We start from the raw sequence: 20,697 nt of genomic DNA on the forward strand, positions 1-20,697 counted from the left end.
ACCCACCGACTTCCTTCTGTTATAAGAGGACAAAGTGTTGGTCAGCTCACAATGAGCTCTTAGAAGGCAGCTTTGTGTAATTTTTACCCATTTAGATCCGTGAGATTAATTTGGGGGTTAATTTCAGGTGAACTCCTTTTTCTGTCTCATAGTCCCAGTAAATAAGACTTGAGGACTTGTAATGTCTTGGTTAAGTCAGCCTGCACAGTGCTTTCACATTTATTATCTTATTTGTGCCTTACTAGGCCCTGTAAAGTAATTAAGGGCAAATAATTACTTTCCTCACTTTGTAAAATTAGCAGCTGAGGTTTCAAGAGGTTTATTGACCTTCCCAAGGCCGCACAGCCAGTAACCGGGGATTTAGGAGAACTCGGCCCTGGCTGTCAGAGTGGGCCGGCCAGGGCAGTGGGAAGGGCCAGGCCAAGCCAGCTTTAGGACCTGGCTTACCACTGAGCGGGTACATCTTTGAGCACTGAATCACTCAGGGTCCAACCCGAAAAACTGTATTTTCCGTGATGATTTAATCTAGGGAATTGTTACAGGTGCTGGAAGAACCACGAGCCCAACCGGGGATTGGTGAAGCCGCCCAGAGATTAGCAACAGCAGAAAACCATCCCTGCCCGCAGGGTGGAAAGACAGGGAGCAGATTGGTCCTGGAGCCCAGGGGCCATGGGAACCTCAGAGGGGATGCAGCCTCACTAGCCTCGCCCCTGCAGGGAGAGGAGGAGGGAACACCACCAGGCTTCGCCCTGCGCCTGCCCAGCCTTCAGTCCTCTGCCAGAGCCTCATGGGTGTAACCCAGCGGGCATCCAGCTGACTTGGCGTCTGAGGAAATCTGCCTCAAGGGCAGCTCCCTGGTCATACAGAGCAGAGCAGGGTTGGAGGAGGACCCGATATGCCTGGGCAAACTATTTAACCTCTGAAATGGGGATGATAGGTCCTGCCTCCCAGAGTTGAGGATTCAGAGATAACATTTATAAAGTGCCTGTGCGTAAGAGTAGCTCAACAAAGGTTAGCCCACCTCCCCTCTGAGTGGGAACCACTACAGGTAAGGTAGACAGTAGTTACCATGTGGCCTATAAAGCTTATGTACGTGACAGGTGAGCATGACTGAGATCTTGGTTGTCTCTCTGAGCAGTGTGAGCAATTGTAGATTATTCTAGTCACTCTCCACACTTCATTCTCTTCATTCTCTTTTGAGTTTTCTTCTTTCTCTCTTAATTCATAAATAAAATTAATTCATAGAGAAAATCCATTACATTATCTAAATCAAGGACACTTCCCATTTTTGTCTAGTGGTAGTGGGCTACAGGAGCCAAGACTGCTCAGAGGGAGCTGAGACAGGCCATGTAGAGGGTTGATTTTCCCATATTCTTAGTCCTATCTTATTTTGAAAAGCCTTTGGTCTCAAGTTTTAGTCTTATTAAATTAAAAACTGCTCTACAGTAATGCTTTTTAAATGCATTTTAAAAATGTCCTTTTAAAAGGACAGCTAAATTACTTGAAAAACAAATTTATAATTGGAATAAACATGGTTCAGCTAAAACTCCAGCTCTTTCCAAAGGACAAAATGTGATTTCTGTGTTGCCATTGTAATTTTCAATAAACCCAAGTGAATTTTGCATCATATTTGGGTTGGAGGATGAGGGGAGATGCATCAAATCAGATTAAAAGATAAGCTTTTTGCTAATCTAATTTTTAGATGCATTTCTTAAGTGCCATGAGCCACAGACTTATCTCAGCAACCTTACAAAGGATTGCTGAACCTGGAGAGTCGAGTTTTGAGGTGACTGTGGGATATGCAGTCCTACGTTGTCAAAGGTGACACATACAGCAGTGATGATGTCATCTGTGTGGAATACATTCATGTTTTGATAAAATGAGAGCTACAATACACCTGCATATTTTTGGGGGGAGGGAGGCGTGATTTGATCCCGAGAAGAACTGATTTATAGTCTGTTAAGATGGTCAATTGGAATGGCCCAGCCATCAGTTCCTTTACCCTGCCTTGCACCTCACTTCCTTCCTCCAGCTCAGAGAACTCACACTCCGCCTCCGATATCCCTTCTAACAACTGTATCCCGTTTGTGAGGGGCTCCCTACCATTGCCTGCTCTCTACTCTACTCACCTACGCCTGTGTTAATCACATGCGCAGATCATAACCCCCATCTGTGTGTCGCTTCCCCTTTTGGAGGGTGCACAGGCATTGCCGCGAGATTTGCAGGAAGGCCAACTGTGGGAGAGGCATGATTGAGAATGGGAATCTGAATGGTAATGTCCAAGGGTGTGTGGTGAGCGCAGGCCAGTGCCCTCGGGGGACTCATGGGAGAGGAGAACTCTGCACAGCTAAGCAGCTGGTCTCATTGTGCTCTCAACAAGGTCCATGCAGATCAAAGGGGTGCTCCAGCTGGGAGCTGGGCAAGATTCAGTTCTAGCCAGGCAGGCTGGGGATTGGGCTAAGGATCCATCCCCACAAAGGGGCAGAGGGTAGAGAGAATTGTAGAAGCTTCAGGAAATAAATAAGAAGCAACCATAAGGACTAGGCCGCTGTGCCCAAAGGTACACATGGCTACCTGTCCCCTGGTTCAAGGCAGCAAGACTAAGCCAGACCTCACAAACAGGTAGAGATGGGTTCTTGGCCTGGGTAGGATGGGCTTTCAGACTGGACAAGGTGAAGCCTGCAAGTTGGAAGTGTGCAGACAGACCAAACTGGCAGCCTGCCTGCCTGTCAGTGAGGATGGGAATATCCCGGTGGCTGAGGTTAGACTTTGGTTATACTTGAATCTCCAGTGCCTGGCACTTAGTAAGGACTTAACACAGTATTAATAAGGTCACTTTCAAGTAGGGTGACCATACATTTCATTTTGCCCACAACAGTCCCTGTTGTTGTGGCATATTGATTAATAATTCCCACTTTCATTCCCAGAAGTGTCCAAGTTTAGATGTCACTCCATGTTGGGGGAATCTAGTCCACCAGTTGCTGGTGGTTCCAACCATCCCTGCGTCTGTGGGTCCTGGAGGCCTTGTGTCTTCCCCGCCTCTGTTGGAACCTTCTGTCAGGGCGCTGCTTCATTTGCCAGTGCTCTCTCTGAAGGTCTCTTCTGTAAGACGCTTGGGCCTTAGCAAGTCAGTGTAGAGTTGCATAATGCCCTGAAAGGTCGGCTTCAAACTCTCAGAGATCAAAGCACTATTTAGAAGTGGTGGTTGGTATAGCAGCTTCATTCTTGGAATAAGGACAGCATCCTGCTGAGTAAGGGCTTTTGGTGATTAGTTTGCAAGTAGACTCAGAATTAGTCCTTGTTTTTACTCCTGGATAACTTTAATGAAATAAAATACAGTATAATTAAATGTGGCATTTTAAGCTTACATTTTAATACCTTTATATAAAATCTAAGCATGCCTTATAAGTGCCTATATTTCATTCTCACACTGATATCCTGAAGCATATTAATAAAAAGCCTTCTAGTTCCAACTTTCAAAACTGAAGTTTACAGTAATGTACTCTGTAGGATTGCCTGAGCTATATTCTATACATATTCTATACAAAATGGCTAGAAACCCCTGTTAATAATGTGTTCTGTGTTGTATTATTTAAAACATGATTCAGGTTCAGGAAGCTGTATTTAGAATGAGTTTTGTACGTGCTGCATGGAATTAGTTGTACATTTGGTACTTGTAGTTTCTCTCAGTAGTTAGAAAAACTTCCAGCAGTGTGGGCTGGAAATGGTGACACGAGATTTCATTGAAGCAGTTAAATTGCTTTAGTCACTGGCAGCACAGACCATTTAAAAATACATTAATAATGAGATTTTGCTGGTTTTTAAAACTGCTTTTCATTTTAGTTTGATGAGCTAATTAATTTGGAAGGGACTTGTAGTTTTAAAAGGGTATACGATGATTCAGGAAAATGGCAGACTGGACCTTCTGCAATCCAAATTGGCATTGCTCTGTTTTGCAAATGCTCTGAACCAATCGCTCGAGTCTTATGGCTTCCTGCCATGTAGGCATTGGCATTTTTATTGATTTCTTAACCCAAGTATGGCTTTTAATTTAAAAAATGGGGCTTACTCCGGGTATGACATAAAGTGTGTGTATGTTGTTGCTATGAGTGAAGTAGATACAAAGATTGTGAATATCTGTGCCACTTCAGCAGATGTTTGTGTTAGAAAATCTTTTATTTGCATGTAATACCTCTAAGTAGAAAAACAGTAGATTTGGAATTGATTATAATTTAAAATTTTTTCAATAATTAAAAAAAGTTTGGATTATAACATTGTGTACTATAACATTTTCAAATAATTATAACTGTTCAAAAAAGGTGTTTTTAAATTATACAGGTTTCTATCTGGTGTTAAAATGGTGATCCTTCAAGTGGTAATCTTTGAGTTCATTCATTCATTCAGGGGGATCAATAAACTGTGTCACATTTAAACATAGCATATCCTTTAGCTCAGTTTTATTAGACAGTTAAGGCAGAAACAAAATAAATACCTACGTGAACGGGCAGGTGATTCTTAAAGTTGTAAAACAAATGAGGCCTTTTTCGTTTGTTGACCTTTTAAAACAGGTGGTGAGTTGTATTTGCACACACAGGAAAACTGCACGTGATTATCGGTTTTGTACATATTTGTATTTTTTCTGTCTGTAGCATGGGAACATGCACTCCCAAGGCTGCAGAGGCCTTCTCAGAGGAGGTGCTGACTCCTCTCCCACAGAAGCTGGCAGCCTCACTCTGCGGTGTTGCCTGCAGGTCTCACATTCAGCCTCCTCTTGCCTGCCTCCCCTTACCCTGCCCATAGGCTCATGAGCTTCTTCAAACACTGCAGGCTCTTTTGTATCTCATGTCTTTGCATATACTGTTCCCTCTGATTAGCCTTCCCTTCCTTTTCATTTTCCATCAGGATCCAGCTCAAAAGTCACCCCTTGGGGAAAGCGAATCATGATCCCATCTCGTCTTGCTTTCCCAAGGACTTTGTTCCTTCAGAGATATGTTCCCTTTCTCCTGCATCATTAATTTTCCCTTCTTTATTGGAAAAATCTCTTCAGCATAGAAACTTGCTCTAATATCGTCAATCTGAATAAACAAAGAAACTCTCCCTCCCTCTAACCACCAATTCCCTTCCCTGGCTCCTTCTTCATAGAGTTAACTACACTCACTGTCTCCATTCCTCATTTCCCTTTTAGTCTCCAGCTCACTCCAGAAGCCTTATGGCAGTTTTTACTACCCTGAAACTGCTCCTACCAGGGTCACCAAAGAACTCTGTGCTGCCAAATCTCAAACATACCTCACTAACTTAACATCATACTAATACTAATCATACTAACTTAACATCAAAGAATGCATTAAAGAAGGAATAAAAGAACAAAAAGACATGAGACACATTGAAAAGAAAAAGCAAAGTGGCAGATGTGAATCCAACTATATCAATAATAACATTAAATGTGAATGGATTAAATAATCCAAACAAAGAAAGAGATTGTCAGACTGGATTTTTTTTTTTTAAAGATCCAACTGTTTGCTGTCTGCACTTTAATTCAAAGATACAAATAGGTTAAAAGCAAAAGGATGGGAAAAGATATATCATGCAAACAGCAACCATAAGGAAGCTGGAGAGACTATGCTAATATTGAACATAAGTCACTCTTCTGACCTGACCCTCCAGAAGCATTGTTGACTACTCTATTCTTATTGAAATACTTTATTCTTGGCTGCTGTAACACCATGATATTCTGGAGTCACTATTACATCTCTGGCTTCTACTTTCTTGCCTTTTTTGCCAGTCCTTCTTTCTCTACCCAACCTAAAATATTAGAATGCAACAGATTCAATCTGAGGCCGACTTCTCTTCTCTCTCCTCTTTCACTAGGTAATCTCTTGTGGCCACCGGTGTGCTATGGCTTCCAAATTTATATCTGTAGGCTTGACCTCTCTCCTGATTTCCAGATTCATATATTTAGCTGCCTGCTTGACATCTCCACTTGGATATCTAGAGGCATTTCAAACTCATCATGTTCAAAACGAAACTACTGATTTTCCCCCAAAATCTATTCCTTATTCTTCCCCATCTAAATAAATGACACCATCATGCACCATTTAATCAAGCCAGAAAGTTGACAGTTATCTTAGCTTTCTGCATTTCTCTCATTTGCTGCATCCAGTCCATCAGCAAATGTTGTCAGCTCTATCGTTTAAATTATTTTGAAGCCGTCCACCTCTCTCCACCTTTGTTGTCACGACTGTGGTCCCAGCTACCATCATCCCATGTTTGGGATACTGTAGTTTTCTCTTAACTGTCTCTCTGCTTCCAGTCTTGCCCCATTCTCATCCCCTCCCCACTTGTCACTGTATTAAAAGGGTAAGTCAGATCACAACACTGTCCTTCAAGGAGTTGCCCTTAGAATGAAATCCAAATGCCTTCCTATAAGATTCTACAGGATCTGGCCTCTGCCCCTCTGTGGTTTCATCCCCTTCCAGTCTCACCCAGCTAACTACACTTCAGCCACACTAGTCTCTGTTTAGCACTGGAGTACTCAAGTTCGCTTGAGCCTCAAGGTCTTCGCACTTGTTATTCCTTCTTCCTGGAAGGCAGAGCAGAGTGAGTGGTAGAGGGCAGATTCACCAGGAGTTAGGGTGTTTGAGGGACCTGGCCAGAGGCCTGTCTGGGTGAAGAACAAGAAGAAAAGGTAGGCATGGCGTATCCACCCCAGCTGGAAGCAGCTCTGTGAGGTGGGGACTTGGGATCCATGCAGAAGACCTGCAAAGTTTTTTTGGCTGAGGGCTGCAAGGCAGGGGAAGGGCCTCTGAAGCCCTCTGGGCCATTGCGTTGAGCTTGGGGCTCATGGTTTAGTTGCCGTGTTGAATAAGCCTGGAAGAAAATATTAGAACTTCGGTTTAGTTTTGTGAATGTTTTCCAGCATACACCGTCTGTCAGTAGCTAACACATGTATATAATGTACAATAAACAAGTAACACATCTTAGAGGCATCTCAATAACAAGAACATGTGATAACTCTACGAAAAGCAGTTTGTTAAAAAGTAAGTGCTTTAAAGTTGTTGTGGAAACCTCTCAACAAAGAAAAGCCCAGAAGCACACAGCTTCGCTGGCGAATGCTGCCAGAGCTTTAAAGAACCAACACCCATGCTCCTCAGACCCTGCTTGGTATTTCTCTAGTACCAGTTGTAGCGTCTCCTCTTTCATTTCTGGTTTTATTTGTTTGAGTCCTCTCTCTTTTTTCTTGGTGAGTCTAGCTAAAGGTTTGTCTGTTTTGTTTATCTTTTCAAAAAACCAGCTTTTAGTTTCATTGATGTTTTCTGTTGTCTTTTTAGTCTCTATTGCATTTCTTTCCACTGTGATCTGTGTTATTTCCTTCCTTCTACTAACTTTGGGCTTAGTTTGTTCTTCTTATTCTGGTTACTTGAGGTGTAAAGTTAGGTTGCTTATTTGAGGTCTTTCTTGTTTCTTAATATAATCATTTATCACTATGAACTTTGAAAATTGCTTTTGCAGTATCCCGTAACTGTTGGTGTATTGTATTTACATTTTCGTTTGTCTCAAGGTATTTTTTTTAATTTCTTCTTTGACCCATTGGTTGGTCGATAGCACATTGTTTAATCTCCACACATTTGTGAATTTCCAGGTTTCTTCTTGTAATTGTTCTAGTTTCATACCCTTGTGGTCAGAAAAGATGTTTGATATGATTTCAGTCTTCTTAAATTTATTAAGATTTGTTTTTTGGCCTAACATATGATCTATCCTGGAGAATGTTCTAGGATATTGGAATGAATATTCCAGAATGTTGAGAAAAATGTGTATTCTGCTGCTTTTGGATAGAATATTCTATATATGTCTATTAAGTCCATCTGGTCTAACATGTCATGTAAGGCTAATGTTTCCTTATTGATTTTCTATCTGGATGATCAATCCATTGATGAAAGTGGGGTATTAAAGTCCCCTATTATTATCGTATTGCTCTTTCTTTCTTTAGATCTATTAATATTTGCTTTGTATATTTAGATACTCCTATGTTGGTGCATAAATATTTACAAATGTTATATTCTCTTGTTGGATTGACTCCTTTATCATTGAGATTACCAGTTCATCAAAAGGGGTTATTGTTCTGACTGCCAGCCTTGGTCCAGCCAGGGGCTGTAGAATGTAAGACGTGGCCCAACCCCTCAAAAAGTTCACTTTCTACTTGAGGAGATAAGGCTAACCCACATAAAACAATTAGAGAACTGAATAAGACTGTAATTAAGTGTTAAATTATAGGGTAGAGACTATAAATACTGTATTAGTTGGAGAAGAGACAACATTGAGGGCTGGACTAGTGCAGGCTCCTGAATGGCTTGAAACTTAAAAGCATATTCTGTAGAAAGCTGTTTCCCTTTTATATGATTCATTATTTTGTTTCTTTTTTTGTTTTTCTGATCTAATTGTTCTTGTACACACATACTAATTTCATATGCAAATAAACCATTGGATTAAAAAATACCCCAGCAAGAAATTTTTTGTCCCTCAGGACAAGATAAAAACAAAATAATAAACAGGATGATTGCATAATAACTTGTCAGTGAAGCAATTTTCCTTAAAAAATTTTAATTTTAAAATAATTGTGGAAATATTAAAATTTCTGACTGAAAGAGCTACTGTTCTTCCTTCTCTATGGTGGACGTGGCCCAAAGCAGGCATACGGATCCCTACGGAAGCTTCCTCCTGACTCCTGACTACCCCTGGATTGTCATCATTTTTCCCTCAATGCCAAGCAATGACAGATTTAAGGATTAAAAAAAGACGAGGAAAATAAATTCTTCCTCCTAAGCTATCCTGAAATAGTGAAGAAACAGCACAATTTAGGGGGAAAAATTGATTGAGAAGTTACTCTTAAAGTTGATCATATTTGTAGCTAAGAATTCACAGTATGTGATTCGACTTGCATACCTTTTAAAATTCAGTATGATTTGCCAGGCATTTATTAACAATTAAAGTTATGTAACCACATCTTGAAATAGCTCTGTAGTATAGGAAGTCAACAGGCTTTATAATATGCTGAATAAGGAATCACCATACACACAGTTGAGAAACACTGACAGTTTTCACACCAAAGTCGGCCACTTAAGTACCATTATTATAGATCATAAATTAAAATTCATTAGCATCAATATTTTCACTGGAATATAAAGTAGCGCTAGTGTAGTTTATAGAAGCTTGGTGCTCACCAGTAAGGTTTTCATTACTGGAGAAAACTGACGAATTTTATTGCAATTTACGTTGGACACAGATGTACATTATGGTTTTGTAAATTTACTTTGAATAAATACTTCAGTAGTAGTGAAAATGTTTCCCCCAAAGAGTGTTATCATGAATATATTGTGTTCCATTATGGTCCTCTGATTTCATAATTAAAGACCCCATTGTTTTAAAAACAGGTATAACCCCTTACATCAAATGATTTGGAAACCTTAACCTGACCTTGAAAACTTCCTTTTACAAGAATTGGAAATTCGTTTTCTTTACCTATAGTTGTTTTGAACACTGTAGGAAATAACATGGAAATATGAAGTAGAAGGAATCATCTGAATAATTCTGATCAGAAAGTGCTTTGAGCCAAGTCAATTACTTATTTTTTAGACAAAAATATTATGGAGATCACTGCTTTAAATTTTTGTTTTTATATATGAACACTTAACACATGAATTAAATTGTAATTTTAACTATATTGATGGGATATAAAATTAACAAAAGACTAAGAAATGGTTTACTTATTTTTTCCCTATAAATATGGGGATACAGCCTTCTGAAGCTTTATTTTGAGAGGGCATCTGACTATCTTTGACAGTTTCCCAGTATATCTTGGGCATCACATCCATTTGATTGTGCTCAAAAGTTCTTTGGTAGCATTAAGTAATGGCCTCAGTTAAACAAGACCCAGAGGGAGTGACGTTCATTCTGTTTTCTTCTGGGATGGGACTAACTTTCAACAAATTAGAAGTGATCAGAGTATTGCAGTTACACATTTATGATAGTGTTTCTTGTTATTTTTTCTTTCATGAAGAAATAATTTCAGCCTGAAATGTATTTATTGAACAGGATCTAATGTAGGATGTACAAAATTTCAAGCAGCATTTAGAGCGCTTTTCCAAATATGGCCTCACTTTATCTTTATAACAACCCTATGAAGTAGGTAATATAAATAACATATGGGGGGGGTGTAGGTAGTTTTTTGATCTGTATTTACAGGTCGGAAAACTGAGGCATAGTTATGCAATGCTAGCTCATATCATGTGGCCCGTAGTATTTCTGTGGGTGACTTGTAGAACTAGAAAGTTTATAAACTATTGGATTATTTTGTTCTACCTTGGAATAAAGAAAACCATTTCACAGCTATAAGTAAGAGCTCTTTCTATGATTGATTGATTTTGCTGTTTCTATTAGTAAAATTCTATGACATATCCATAAATTATGTAGTTTCCTTTCTCTTTCCTGTCTCTCCCTTTGTCGTTTCTCTTTAGGATAGCCTTAATTTTCGTTACAACCCTATGAAACATTTATCCTTTACCTTTAACATTTAAGGCTGGCATTCTTTCTTAGGAAATGATGATCTTTTTCTTTGCCTTCTAAAGTTTGTGTTAAAAAGGCCATGATTCTAAACTTTCTAAAGGAAGAGGGATGGGTTTGCAAATCACTTTCAGAATCCAGTCACAGTCTTGTGGGGCCTCTGAAACCCATCTGTGACCCCTCAAAGATTTATATCAGATTAGGGACACCTTGTCTGTGGAAGCACGGGGAAATTTAGGAAGAGGAATAGTTTAGGCAATTTAGGAACAGGAAAAAAGGGGACAGTGTTTTAAAAGAAAATAACTTTTCCCATAAAACTATTATATGTAGTACATTTGCAAGCTGGGTCAAGTAGACAACCTGTGGTTAGATGTAAGTGGATCACCTATGATCCATCTGGACTATAATTCTTATCTGAGTTCCTCTGTATGTAACTTTCATTTTTAGCCTGGCTACCTTAAAGCTTTGCCTCTTTGTATTTGTTTTTCAGCAGTTTGACTATGATATGTCTAGGTGTGTGTGTGTGTGTGTGTGTGTGTGTGTGTGTGTGTGTGATCCTGCTTGAGTTTCTTGGGTCTAATTTTGGAAAAGTCTAGGACGTTATTTCTGTAAATATTTCTTCTGCCATATTCTCTTTCTCTCTTTTCCAACTGGGACTCTATTTTCACATATGTTACACGACAGCTCTGGGATGCACAGTTTTGTACTTTTTCACTCTTTTGTCTCCTTGTGTTTTAGTTTGGATAATTTCTGTTGACCTCTCTTAAAGTTCACTGATTCTTTCCTTGGCTGTGTTCAGTCTGCTTATAATCCTATCAAAGGAATTCATCATCTCTGATATTTGGGGTTTTTAAACAGCATTTCCATTGAACTGTTTTTTATAATTTCCATCTTTCTGCTGAAATAGCCCATTTGATCATGAATATTGTCCACTTTCCTCACTAGACTTTTTTTATCTATTGATAATAGTTGTTTTAAAGTCCCTGTCTGATAATTCCAACATCTAGGTCACTTCTGAGTCTGGCTCTATTGATTGCTTTATCGCTTGACAATGGTATTTTTTCTTATGTTTTGTGTGTGTGTATCCTGTAATTTTTATTGAATGCTAGACATCAAATTTAATAGAGGCTGAGGTAAATATTATTTATGCTCAGAAATGAACATGCCTCTTTTTCTTCCCGGTCATTGGTGTTAGGAAGTTGAGTCAGTCTAGTCAATAATTGAGCTGGGTTTGTGTTTAGAATTGCTGTTGTTACCTTCAAATTCCTCGGCCGGAGGGCCACCGTAACCTTGTGTTTAAGTGGGGGCTAGCTTCCTGGAGGGTGTACTCGTTTTTCCTGTGCTACCCTCAGCTTTCATCTGCGAACGCCTGTGTTAGAAAGGGGTCTCATTCTGTGCTCTTGCCCTTCCTCCGTGGTGCACTGCTTGCTACTTGGTGCGAGGCTTCTGGTCGAGTTAGGGGGAATTCTTAGTCCTCCTGGTCTAGTTTCGCTCTTAGGCAGCCCTGTGCACCTGGGCCTCAGGGGTGGGACCTTCTCAGCACTTCTGCCCTGCTCCCCAAGGCAACCGAACTCTGCCTGGATCCGTGGTGAGTTTGGGCAGGAGACAGTTTTCTGTCTCTCTTCTGGTGGTAGCACAGTTCTGCTGTGATTGGTGCAGCCTCCCGAGTCTAAGAGGTTCTTCCGCCCTTCTTCCAGTGGCCCTGGGAGAAAGAGTGCTTGCTGCCCTTTCCCTAGTTGCTTAAGGCTTTTGCTTCATATGAGAAGGTGGTTGGGGAAGTAGGCAGAGTTTCATGCTGTCACCCAGTGGCAGCCGTCACCTGCTGCATGCCTCTGCCCTGGAGAGGGGCTCCCTCTCCGCTCTGTCTCCAGTCTTTCTCAGGAGCACCTGTCAAGAAGGCTACAAGTGAGTACAAACTCTCCCTGCATCTGGGGCTCCAAGTTACTCTAAACTGATATGCTAGCCCACACTTGGCCTCCAGAATTCCTTAAAATTTTAGCTGATTTCTTCTTACGTGCTCCCATGGTGGCCTCTTCCTCCCATGCTCTGCCAGATGTGGAAGTTTCTATGTCTTGTCTCTCCTTAGAAGGGCTTGTCACTCTTTGAAATTCAGTTCCCTTGGCTGCCTAGTGACCACAGTTCTCTGATGGATACAAGAAAAGCTATGACTTCATAGTCTGGCTTTTTCTTGTTAGAGTGGAAATGACATTCCCTTTTGACTTTCTGCATTCTAAGCTATTGTCTGAACTGTACTTGCCCACATTTGTGACTTTCAAGTCACCCACAGGTTTCCAAGCCATTAGCAGATCTGTGCCCTCAAAGACTTATTGCCAAACTTGGGCTGGGTGAGCTTTTAGAATACAGTAGAGGGCGTCATGGAGGAGGCGGCCCATGAGGAGAGGTATCCATGGGCGAGTAGCTTTCCGTTATTTGCAATAAAGTGCCCTTCCACGTGAGTGGGAAGCAGCATTTGACCATACCTAGATTTTCTTCAACTTGTTTGATTCTTTTTCAGTTCCTCTGGTTGTATAAAACGACCTTCAGAGTGACCGTTTTTGCTCCAGATCCTTTTTTTTTCCCCTTTTGCTCATCTTGGAGAGCACATCAAAGTTTTGAAGATGTATGAAAAACCTTGCGAGGTAACCCTGATGTGCCCAGCATGACTTATTCCTTATGTTCAGAGTCATTGTTACTGAGCTGAAGAAAGAGTAGGCCTTGCTGTGCTCCTTTCATGGGCCTCAGGTTGTGTCCGGGGTGTTTTGTTTTGTTAAGGATAGAAATTTCTTTAACCTGCTCTTTCTCAGCTCTCTTTAATCCTAGACGCCTTTAAATGAACATAAAGGTCTCATACCCTTTTAATCAAATTACATAACTTGACTCAAAACAATCCAGAAAGATGATCCATTGCTTTGTTTTCACAGCGCGTCCCCTCCCACTTCTGTGCTGCCCTCACCCCAGACCAGAATCACTGCCTAGACTTCTTCACTGTTGTTGCCAATGTCTTCAGTCTGGATATTGATGCATCATTTTCTCATGGTGTTTGTTGAGAAATAATCCAACAGAGAATGGAAACAAGTCAGTTTTGAAATACAAGAGAACACGAGGCAATTCTCTTCCAGCAGGACGTCAACCATGTGCCCTGAGACAAGACTCCGACGCTTCAGATAGGTTCCTCTTCTCCAGAATGAGCTAGAATGATTGGATCAGTGCCAAGCACTTTGTTGCCAGCAGAAGGAATGAGGCCAACCTATTTGTTTTACCTCACTTCAGGATGAGAATGTATGAAATTGCCCATGCCCACTTAGGAAATTGCTGTTACCTCTTAAATATCCCAGATGATAATATTAGTGGCCAAAAGGTAGTGACAATCTTCTATTAAATAAAGTAGGCAGTCTGTTAGAAATACGTATGTTTTTCCAGAGGACTCAATATGGCTATTTCCATTTTTAATGTTACATGTAAGTTCTATACATATTTTTATTCTTCCTGAATTTGCTGTGGTGTGGAAAAGCTTGCTCAGTCTCTTTCTATCTAGTTCATTGCTTTCTTAAAATCATTCCTGGTACAAAATTGTTATTCTGTAGATAAATGTTGGTTAAATGAATCTTTAAGCTTTTTTCCAGTTCAAAATTTTATAATTGTTTATCTAGAATTCAGAATTTCAGGATTGAAAGGGAGGTGGGTTCTTTTGGAAGCTGGTTTTCTTCCAGACTGGGCATTTGTTTTGTATTCCTTCTTTGATGTTAATAAGTGCTGAAAGAGTAGCAGAAATGCACAGTGGACCAAGCTTACATGTTGTTGTTGTCACCACTCAGAAGCTTTAGGTGACGAGTACTTATAGTATAAGAGCCAGCTCTGAAACATTGTTTATATTATTTTTAAAAGTATTTTGAGGCACCTCCGTGTCAGCAGAAACTTGTGTTTTTTCCTCTGGTTTTAGGTGATTAGTGCATATAAGTTATATACATTTAGTTTTCTTTTAGTTAAAAAAAAACTATATGTGTAGCACAAATAGTTTGATCACTTTTCAGTATTAAATTTAGACTAATTAACACTAAGAGGCGACATAGTAAATAGATTCCAACTCTGCTACTGACCAGCTGCTCAGCTGATGCAAGTACTTGATCACTGCTGTGCTAAAAAGTGAAAGGCAGGTAGAAATGAGTAGGAGGGGGATAAAGATTCTGGGAGTCAGGCAACTTGGGGGCCTGGATCTCCTGCTGCTGATCCTCAATTCTCCTTCCCTCCCAAGTGCCTCTGTCCTCCTTTTCCTTTCCTCTGGGCCGTGGGGGACCAGCCTGCCTTCATATCCACCTGTTGCTTCCAGCCAGTGATTCTGGTCCATCCAATGATGATTGGAAGCTCACACCTGCTCTCCTTTTTGGTCTCTAAGCAAGCACACTCTTCTATCCATGTTTTCTAATAGCTTTATCTGCTAGCGAGGAAGGAGAAACAGACCTTTTCGTTCAGGCCTCGGTGTGCTATGGAGAGGACGGGATGGTTCTAGGCAACAGCAGAAGAAGGGGAAGAAGAGACAGGAAGTCTCTGGTAAGGGGAGTCCCTGCTGTCATGACAGCAGCCTATGCTGTGGTGACCGTCATATTCATGTGTCTACAATCGATGATCAGAAGTCACCAGTCAAAGCCTGGGCTGGCTTGTGAAAAGCAAGGCAATGTTTAAAAAGCCACAAGTATGATGTTTAAACTGCCGCCTGTCCCACAGATGTGGGTGTGTGAACACGTATATGTATGTGGTTAATCTGCTTTGCAATACAGCTTTTCTCTCTTAATAACAAAGAGAGCTATGAATTTGAAATGTATCATTTCTAATAAATTAGAAAGTGGCAGTCAAGATTAATCAATATGTTAAAAGTGACAGAATAAAAGATTACAGTGTTGAGAAAACGTTATATATATTTTTAATGGGTAAGAACCTCCATTTATCTTTGTGACTTCTTTTTGCTAGTGGCACTTTTGAGATATAATTTATAAAGATTATAAAATTCCCTTACTTAGTATGTTGTCGTTATTAAAGGTAAATATGTTTTTAAAGGTAAAGACAACGGTCATTCTGAAAAATAGGAAATTTATACATTTGTTTCATGCCCTTATGCATGGCTGATTACAAATTTAATTTCATGCCAACTCGCTTGAATAGATAGAATACAATCTACACTTTAGGGATTTGGAACAGCTACAATACGATATATCTTATGGATATAATTACCACAGTTTTTATGTCTTCTGCACTTCATTGTTCTGAGGATACAGTTGTAAAGAAATACTCTGCCTTGTGGCTTCTGTGTTTTATCTTGGCATGCAGATCACAAAAGCCTCTATGGTTCATTTTGAAACTTGGAAGGAAATGATACCCATATGATTTAAAGTTTAAGTTTTATTACCTTCTGCAAATTGCTTTGGAAGTATAGGTAGTCAAAAAGTAAAAGTGGTTTTAAATTTCAGACACAGAGAATAGCATAATCGCTTTTTAAAATTTAGAGATTTTATTCAAAATAGATTCTCTCCAGAGCAGGAAAGTTAGAATCACCTTTGTATAATATTTTGCATGCTTTTTTCTGTATTGCCATGAAAGTTATACAATCCCAACCTTCATCTCTATCCCTAATTTGTGAATATAATGACTGACTGAAAATTCATCACAAATTGCATACACCTCCTGAAAGGCAATATCATGTTTTAGGTTAAAATTGCGAAAGATGTGAGATTTGAACAATTTTTTTTTTTAATAATAAAGGCTTCTGTACAGGAAAAGAACTTAAATACACACATAGATGTGCCGTCAGCTCCTTAAGGTGGGTACCTGCTACGTTATGCAGGAAAGTTGAGTGTGTTATTGGTGGTGCAGACTTCTTTAGAAATAGGTGCTGCCTGAAGTTTTCACTTGGTAGTATTAGTCTTCTGTTAATATTTGAAGTACTTGGTGACGTTGTTCTAAGCATGAGCTTGGTGCATGGTAGTGGGCTTTAATAAATCCAGCCTCTAACATTTTAGAAGCACCTCCAGCTGGAATCTAGGCCACCTACCCAGACTTAAGCCACCTACCCAGACTTAATACAACTGCAACAGTAAAACCATATCTGTCTGAAGTATTTAGGACCGTGGCTAATTTAATATGAGACTCTGAAGAGCCAGAGATTTCTGCTGGAATTCCAGTGTCTACTCATTTAACACACAATTTAATGGTTCATACTTAGCTGTTTCTGGTCATTTGATATATATAGTTTCCAGAAATAGTCCAGGCGTCTTATAGCCCAGTGAGTGCAAGTGGTCAGGAAGTGGTTTTCAAACTTTTACTGTACACCCCCATCACCTAGAGCATTGCCTAAAATGGAAACTCCTGGCACTACCCGCTAGAGATCTGATTCCATGAGCCTGTGAATCTGCATTTTAACCAGGTAACCCAGGTGATTCTGGGACAAGTGATTGAGTGACAACCCTTTGAGAAACACTGGTGTAGGAGATGTATATACAAACAGGGCCTGCTTCCTGGGTGTATGACCTGTGCGTTGTACAGGCTCCACACTCAGAAGGACCGTGCACGTAATGCTCTTCGTGCCCTTCTTGAAATTCTTAGTTTTTGAACAAGAAGTCCTGCATTTTCATTTTTCCCTGGACACTGCAAATTATGTAGCCAGTTTTCTGTACAAGATTTCATTGAGTGTTACTGCAATTGTGTTTCCTGACACTCTTGGATGGCAGTTATTCAATAATGACTTTTTTACCTGTTTGTATTAAGCTGTAAACTCCAAGGCCACTTCTGAGCTTCAGAAGTGAATGAGTATCGTTCATCATAGGACACACAATAGGAAATCCTGAGAGTGTAATTTTTTTCAAGGAAATTAAATTTTTATTCCTAGTGTTAAACATAGGAACCTATGTTTATGTTATTCTAATACACTATTTCTTTTTTTCTCCTAGGATGGTACAAAACAGAAAAGAGAACGGAAAAAGACAGTGTCATTCAGTAGCATGCCTACAGAGAAGAAGATCAGCAGTGCAAGTGATTGCATCAATTCAATGGTTGAGGGCTCAGAACTCAAAAAGGTTCGCTCCAACTCCAGGATTTACCATAGGTATTTTTTACTGGATGCCGACATGCAGAGCCTGAGGTGGGAACCATCTAAGAAGGATTCTGAGAAAGCCAAGATTGATATTAAATCCATCAAGGAAGTGAGAACAGGAAAAAATACAGACATATTCCGCAGCAATGGCATTTCTGACCAGATATCTGAAGATTGTGCATTTTCAGTCATATATGGAGAGAATTATGAGTCACTCGATTTGGTTGCCAACTCTGCAGACGTTGCGAACATCTGGGTTACGGGACTGCGGTACCTAATTTCTTATGGAAAACATACACTTGATATGTTAGAAAGTAGCCAAGACAACATGAGGACTTCTTGGGTTTCACAAATGTTTAGTGAAATTGATGTAGATAACCTTGGACATATAACTCTGTGTAATGCTGTGCAGTGTATCATAAACCTCAATCCTGGTTTAAAAACTAGCAAAATTGAGCTTAAGTTCAAAGAATTGCACAAATCCAAGGACAAAGCTGGTACGGACGTCAGAAGGGAAGAATTTGTCGAGGTTTTCCATGAGCTTTGTACCAGACCTGAAATTTATTTCCTTTTAGTTCAGTTTTCAAGCAATAAAGAATTCCTTGATACCAAGGACCTCATGATGTTTCTTGAGGCAGAACAGGGTGTGGCACATATAAATGAGGAAATAAGCCTTGCAATTATTCACAAATATGAGCCATCCAAAGAGGGTCAGGAAAAGGGCTGGCTCTCCATAGACGGGTTCACTAATTACCTTATGTCACCTGACTGTTATATATTTGATCCAGAACATAAGAAGGTCTGTCAGGATATGAAGCAACCCTTGTCTCATTACTTTATAAACTCATCTCATAATACGTACTTGATAGAGGATCAGTTCCGAGGTCCCTCTGATATCACAGGATACATTCGAGCTCTTAAAATGGGTTGCCGGAGTGTTGAATTAGATGTATGGGATGGGCCAGATAATGAACCTGTAATTTACACGGGCCACACCATGACCTCTCAGATAGTCTTCCGCAGTGTCATTGATATTATTAACAAGTATGCATTCTTTGCTTCAGAGTATCCTCTTATCTTGTGTTTAGAAAATCACTGTTCTATTAAACAACAAAAGGTAATGGTTCAACACATGAAGAAGATTTTAGGAGACAAGCTCTACACAACATCACCCAACGTGGAGGAATCTTATCTACCATCCCCGGATGTCCTGAAAGGGAAGATACTAATTAAAGCAAAGAAGCTGTCCTCAAATTGCTCTGGAGTAGAAGGAGATGTTACTGATGAAGACGAAGGAGCAGAAATGTCTCAGAGGGTGGGAAAAGAGAACGTGGAGCAGCCCAACAATGTGGCTGTGAAGCGGTTTCAGCTCTGTAAAGAACTGTCTGAGCTGGTAAGCATCTGCAAGTCGGTTCAGTTCAAAGAATTTCAGGTGTCATTCCAGGTTCAGAAGTACTGGGAAGTCTGTTCCTTTAACGAAGTGCTTGCCAGCAAATACGCCAATGAAAATCCAGGGGACTTTGTGAATTACAACAAACGTTTTCTTGCTCGGGTGTTTCCCAGTCCAATGAGAATTGACTCTAGTAACATGAACCCTCAAGACTTTTGGAAATGTGGTTGTCAGATCGTTGCCATGAACTTTCAGACCCCAGGACTGATGATGGACCTGAATATTGGCTGGTTTAGGCAGAATGGAAACTGTGGCTATGTCCTTCGGCCAGCCATCATGAGGGAGGAAGTTTCTTTCTTCAGCGCCAATACGAAGGACTCTGTGCCAGGAGTCTCACCTCAGCTTCTCCACATTAAAATTATCAGCGGGCAGAACTTTCCCAAACCCAAAGGATCAGGTGCAAAAGGTGACGTGGTGGATCCTTATGTCTATGTTGAAATTCACGGAATCCCTGCCGACTGTGCAGAACAAAGGACAAAAACAGTGCACCAGAATGGAGACGCTCCCATTTTTGATGAAAGCTTTGAATTTCAAATCAACCTCCCTGAACTGGCCATGGTGCGCTTCGTAGTACTCGACGATGACTACATTGGGGATGAGTTTATCGGTCAGTACACAATTCCCTTTGAATGTTTACAGACGGGCTACCGCCACGTCCCCCTCCAGTCATTGACGGGAGAGGTGCTAGCGCATGCTTCGCTCTTCGTCCATGTGGCTATCACTAACCGAAGAGGAGGAGGGAAACCTCATAAAAGGGGCCTTTCTGTGAGAAAAGGGAAGAAATCCAGGGAGTATGCATCTTTGAGAACACTGTGGATTAAAACTGTAGATGAGGTGTTCAAGAATGCCCAGCCCCCTATACGGGATGCCACAGATCTGAGAGAGAACATGCAGGTACGTTCTTGTGTTTAAGAATTTATTGACTCGTTGGTTTTCCTTTTTAGTGTATGTGCATAGTTTATGAATATATTGGGGTTCATTTTTTTTTTTACAATAGTATATTTGATTTTAAATAATTTGTAAATTCCAATTGGTTATTAGAATTTATCACTAGTCTCATTTTTTTTATCATTTAAATTTCCAAAACCACGGTTGGTATTGATAAATACAAAACTATTGATAACGTGTTAGACTAAACCAGTCTTGTTGCTGTCTCACACACCACACCCTAGTCCCTGTTAATGATTGCTTAACAGTTCCCCATTTTCTCTAGTAGTGTACATGGGAATCTCTAGTAGTTCTGAAAATGCCTTAGCTGGAACACAAACTGATGGCCTATCAAAACAAAAGGGGTATATTCCAGTCCTTTCTTATGGAGCTGTAATGCTGGGAAAATAGCAAGCCCTTAAATGAACCAGTATGTTTGCATTAAGCCTCCTCTTGCTTTTAGAAGACAGCTGTTTAATTGTTTAAGTAAAAGACGTGTGGTGTCTGTATTTATTAGAGGTCTAAGATGATAATTAACTCTGAACTATATAATGGCTAAAAGCAATCAGTTAGGAATTATGTGTGTAATTAAGGATCATCCACATATCTGGCAGTGTTCTAGGGCCCATGAATGATACAGAACTAGACAGCAAGGGCCCGCCCCCCAGAGATACCAGCCCTA

General features: G+C 40.3%; 1 protein-coding gene across 3 annotated transcripts in view; it reads left to right on the forward strand.

Moving 5' to 3' along the window:
• PLCL2 (phospholipase C like 2) overlaps positions 1 to 20,697 on the forward strand; it is a 257,610-nt gene that overhangs the window by 166,332 nt on the left and 70,581 nt on the right. For all 3 annotated transcript variants that reach the window (XM_058553648.1, XM_058553666.1, XM_058553657.1), the window contains one exon: positions 17,496 to 19,982. In XM_058553648.1, coding sequence (XP_058409631.1) covers positions 17,496 to 19,982 — 2,487 coding nt within the window. The remainder of the gene's footprint in view (positions 1 to 17,495; positions 19,983 to 20,697) is intronic.

This window comes from Diceros bicornis, chromosome 2 (genome assembly GCF_020826845.1).
Source record: "Diceros bicornis minor isolate mBicDic1 chromosome 2, mDicBic1.mat.cur, whole genome shotgun sequence".
NCBI lineage: Eukaryota > Metazoa > Chordata > Mammalia > Perissodactyla > Rhinocerotidae > Diceros > Diceros bicornis.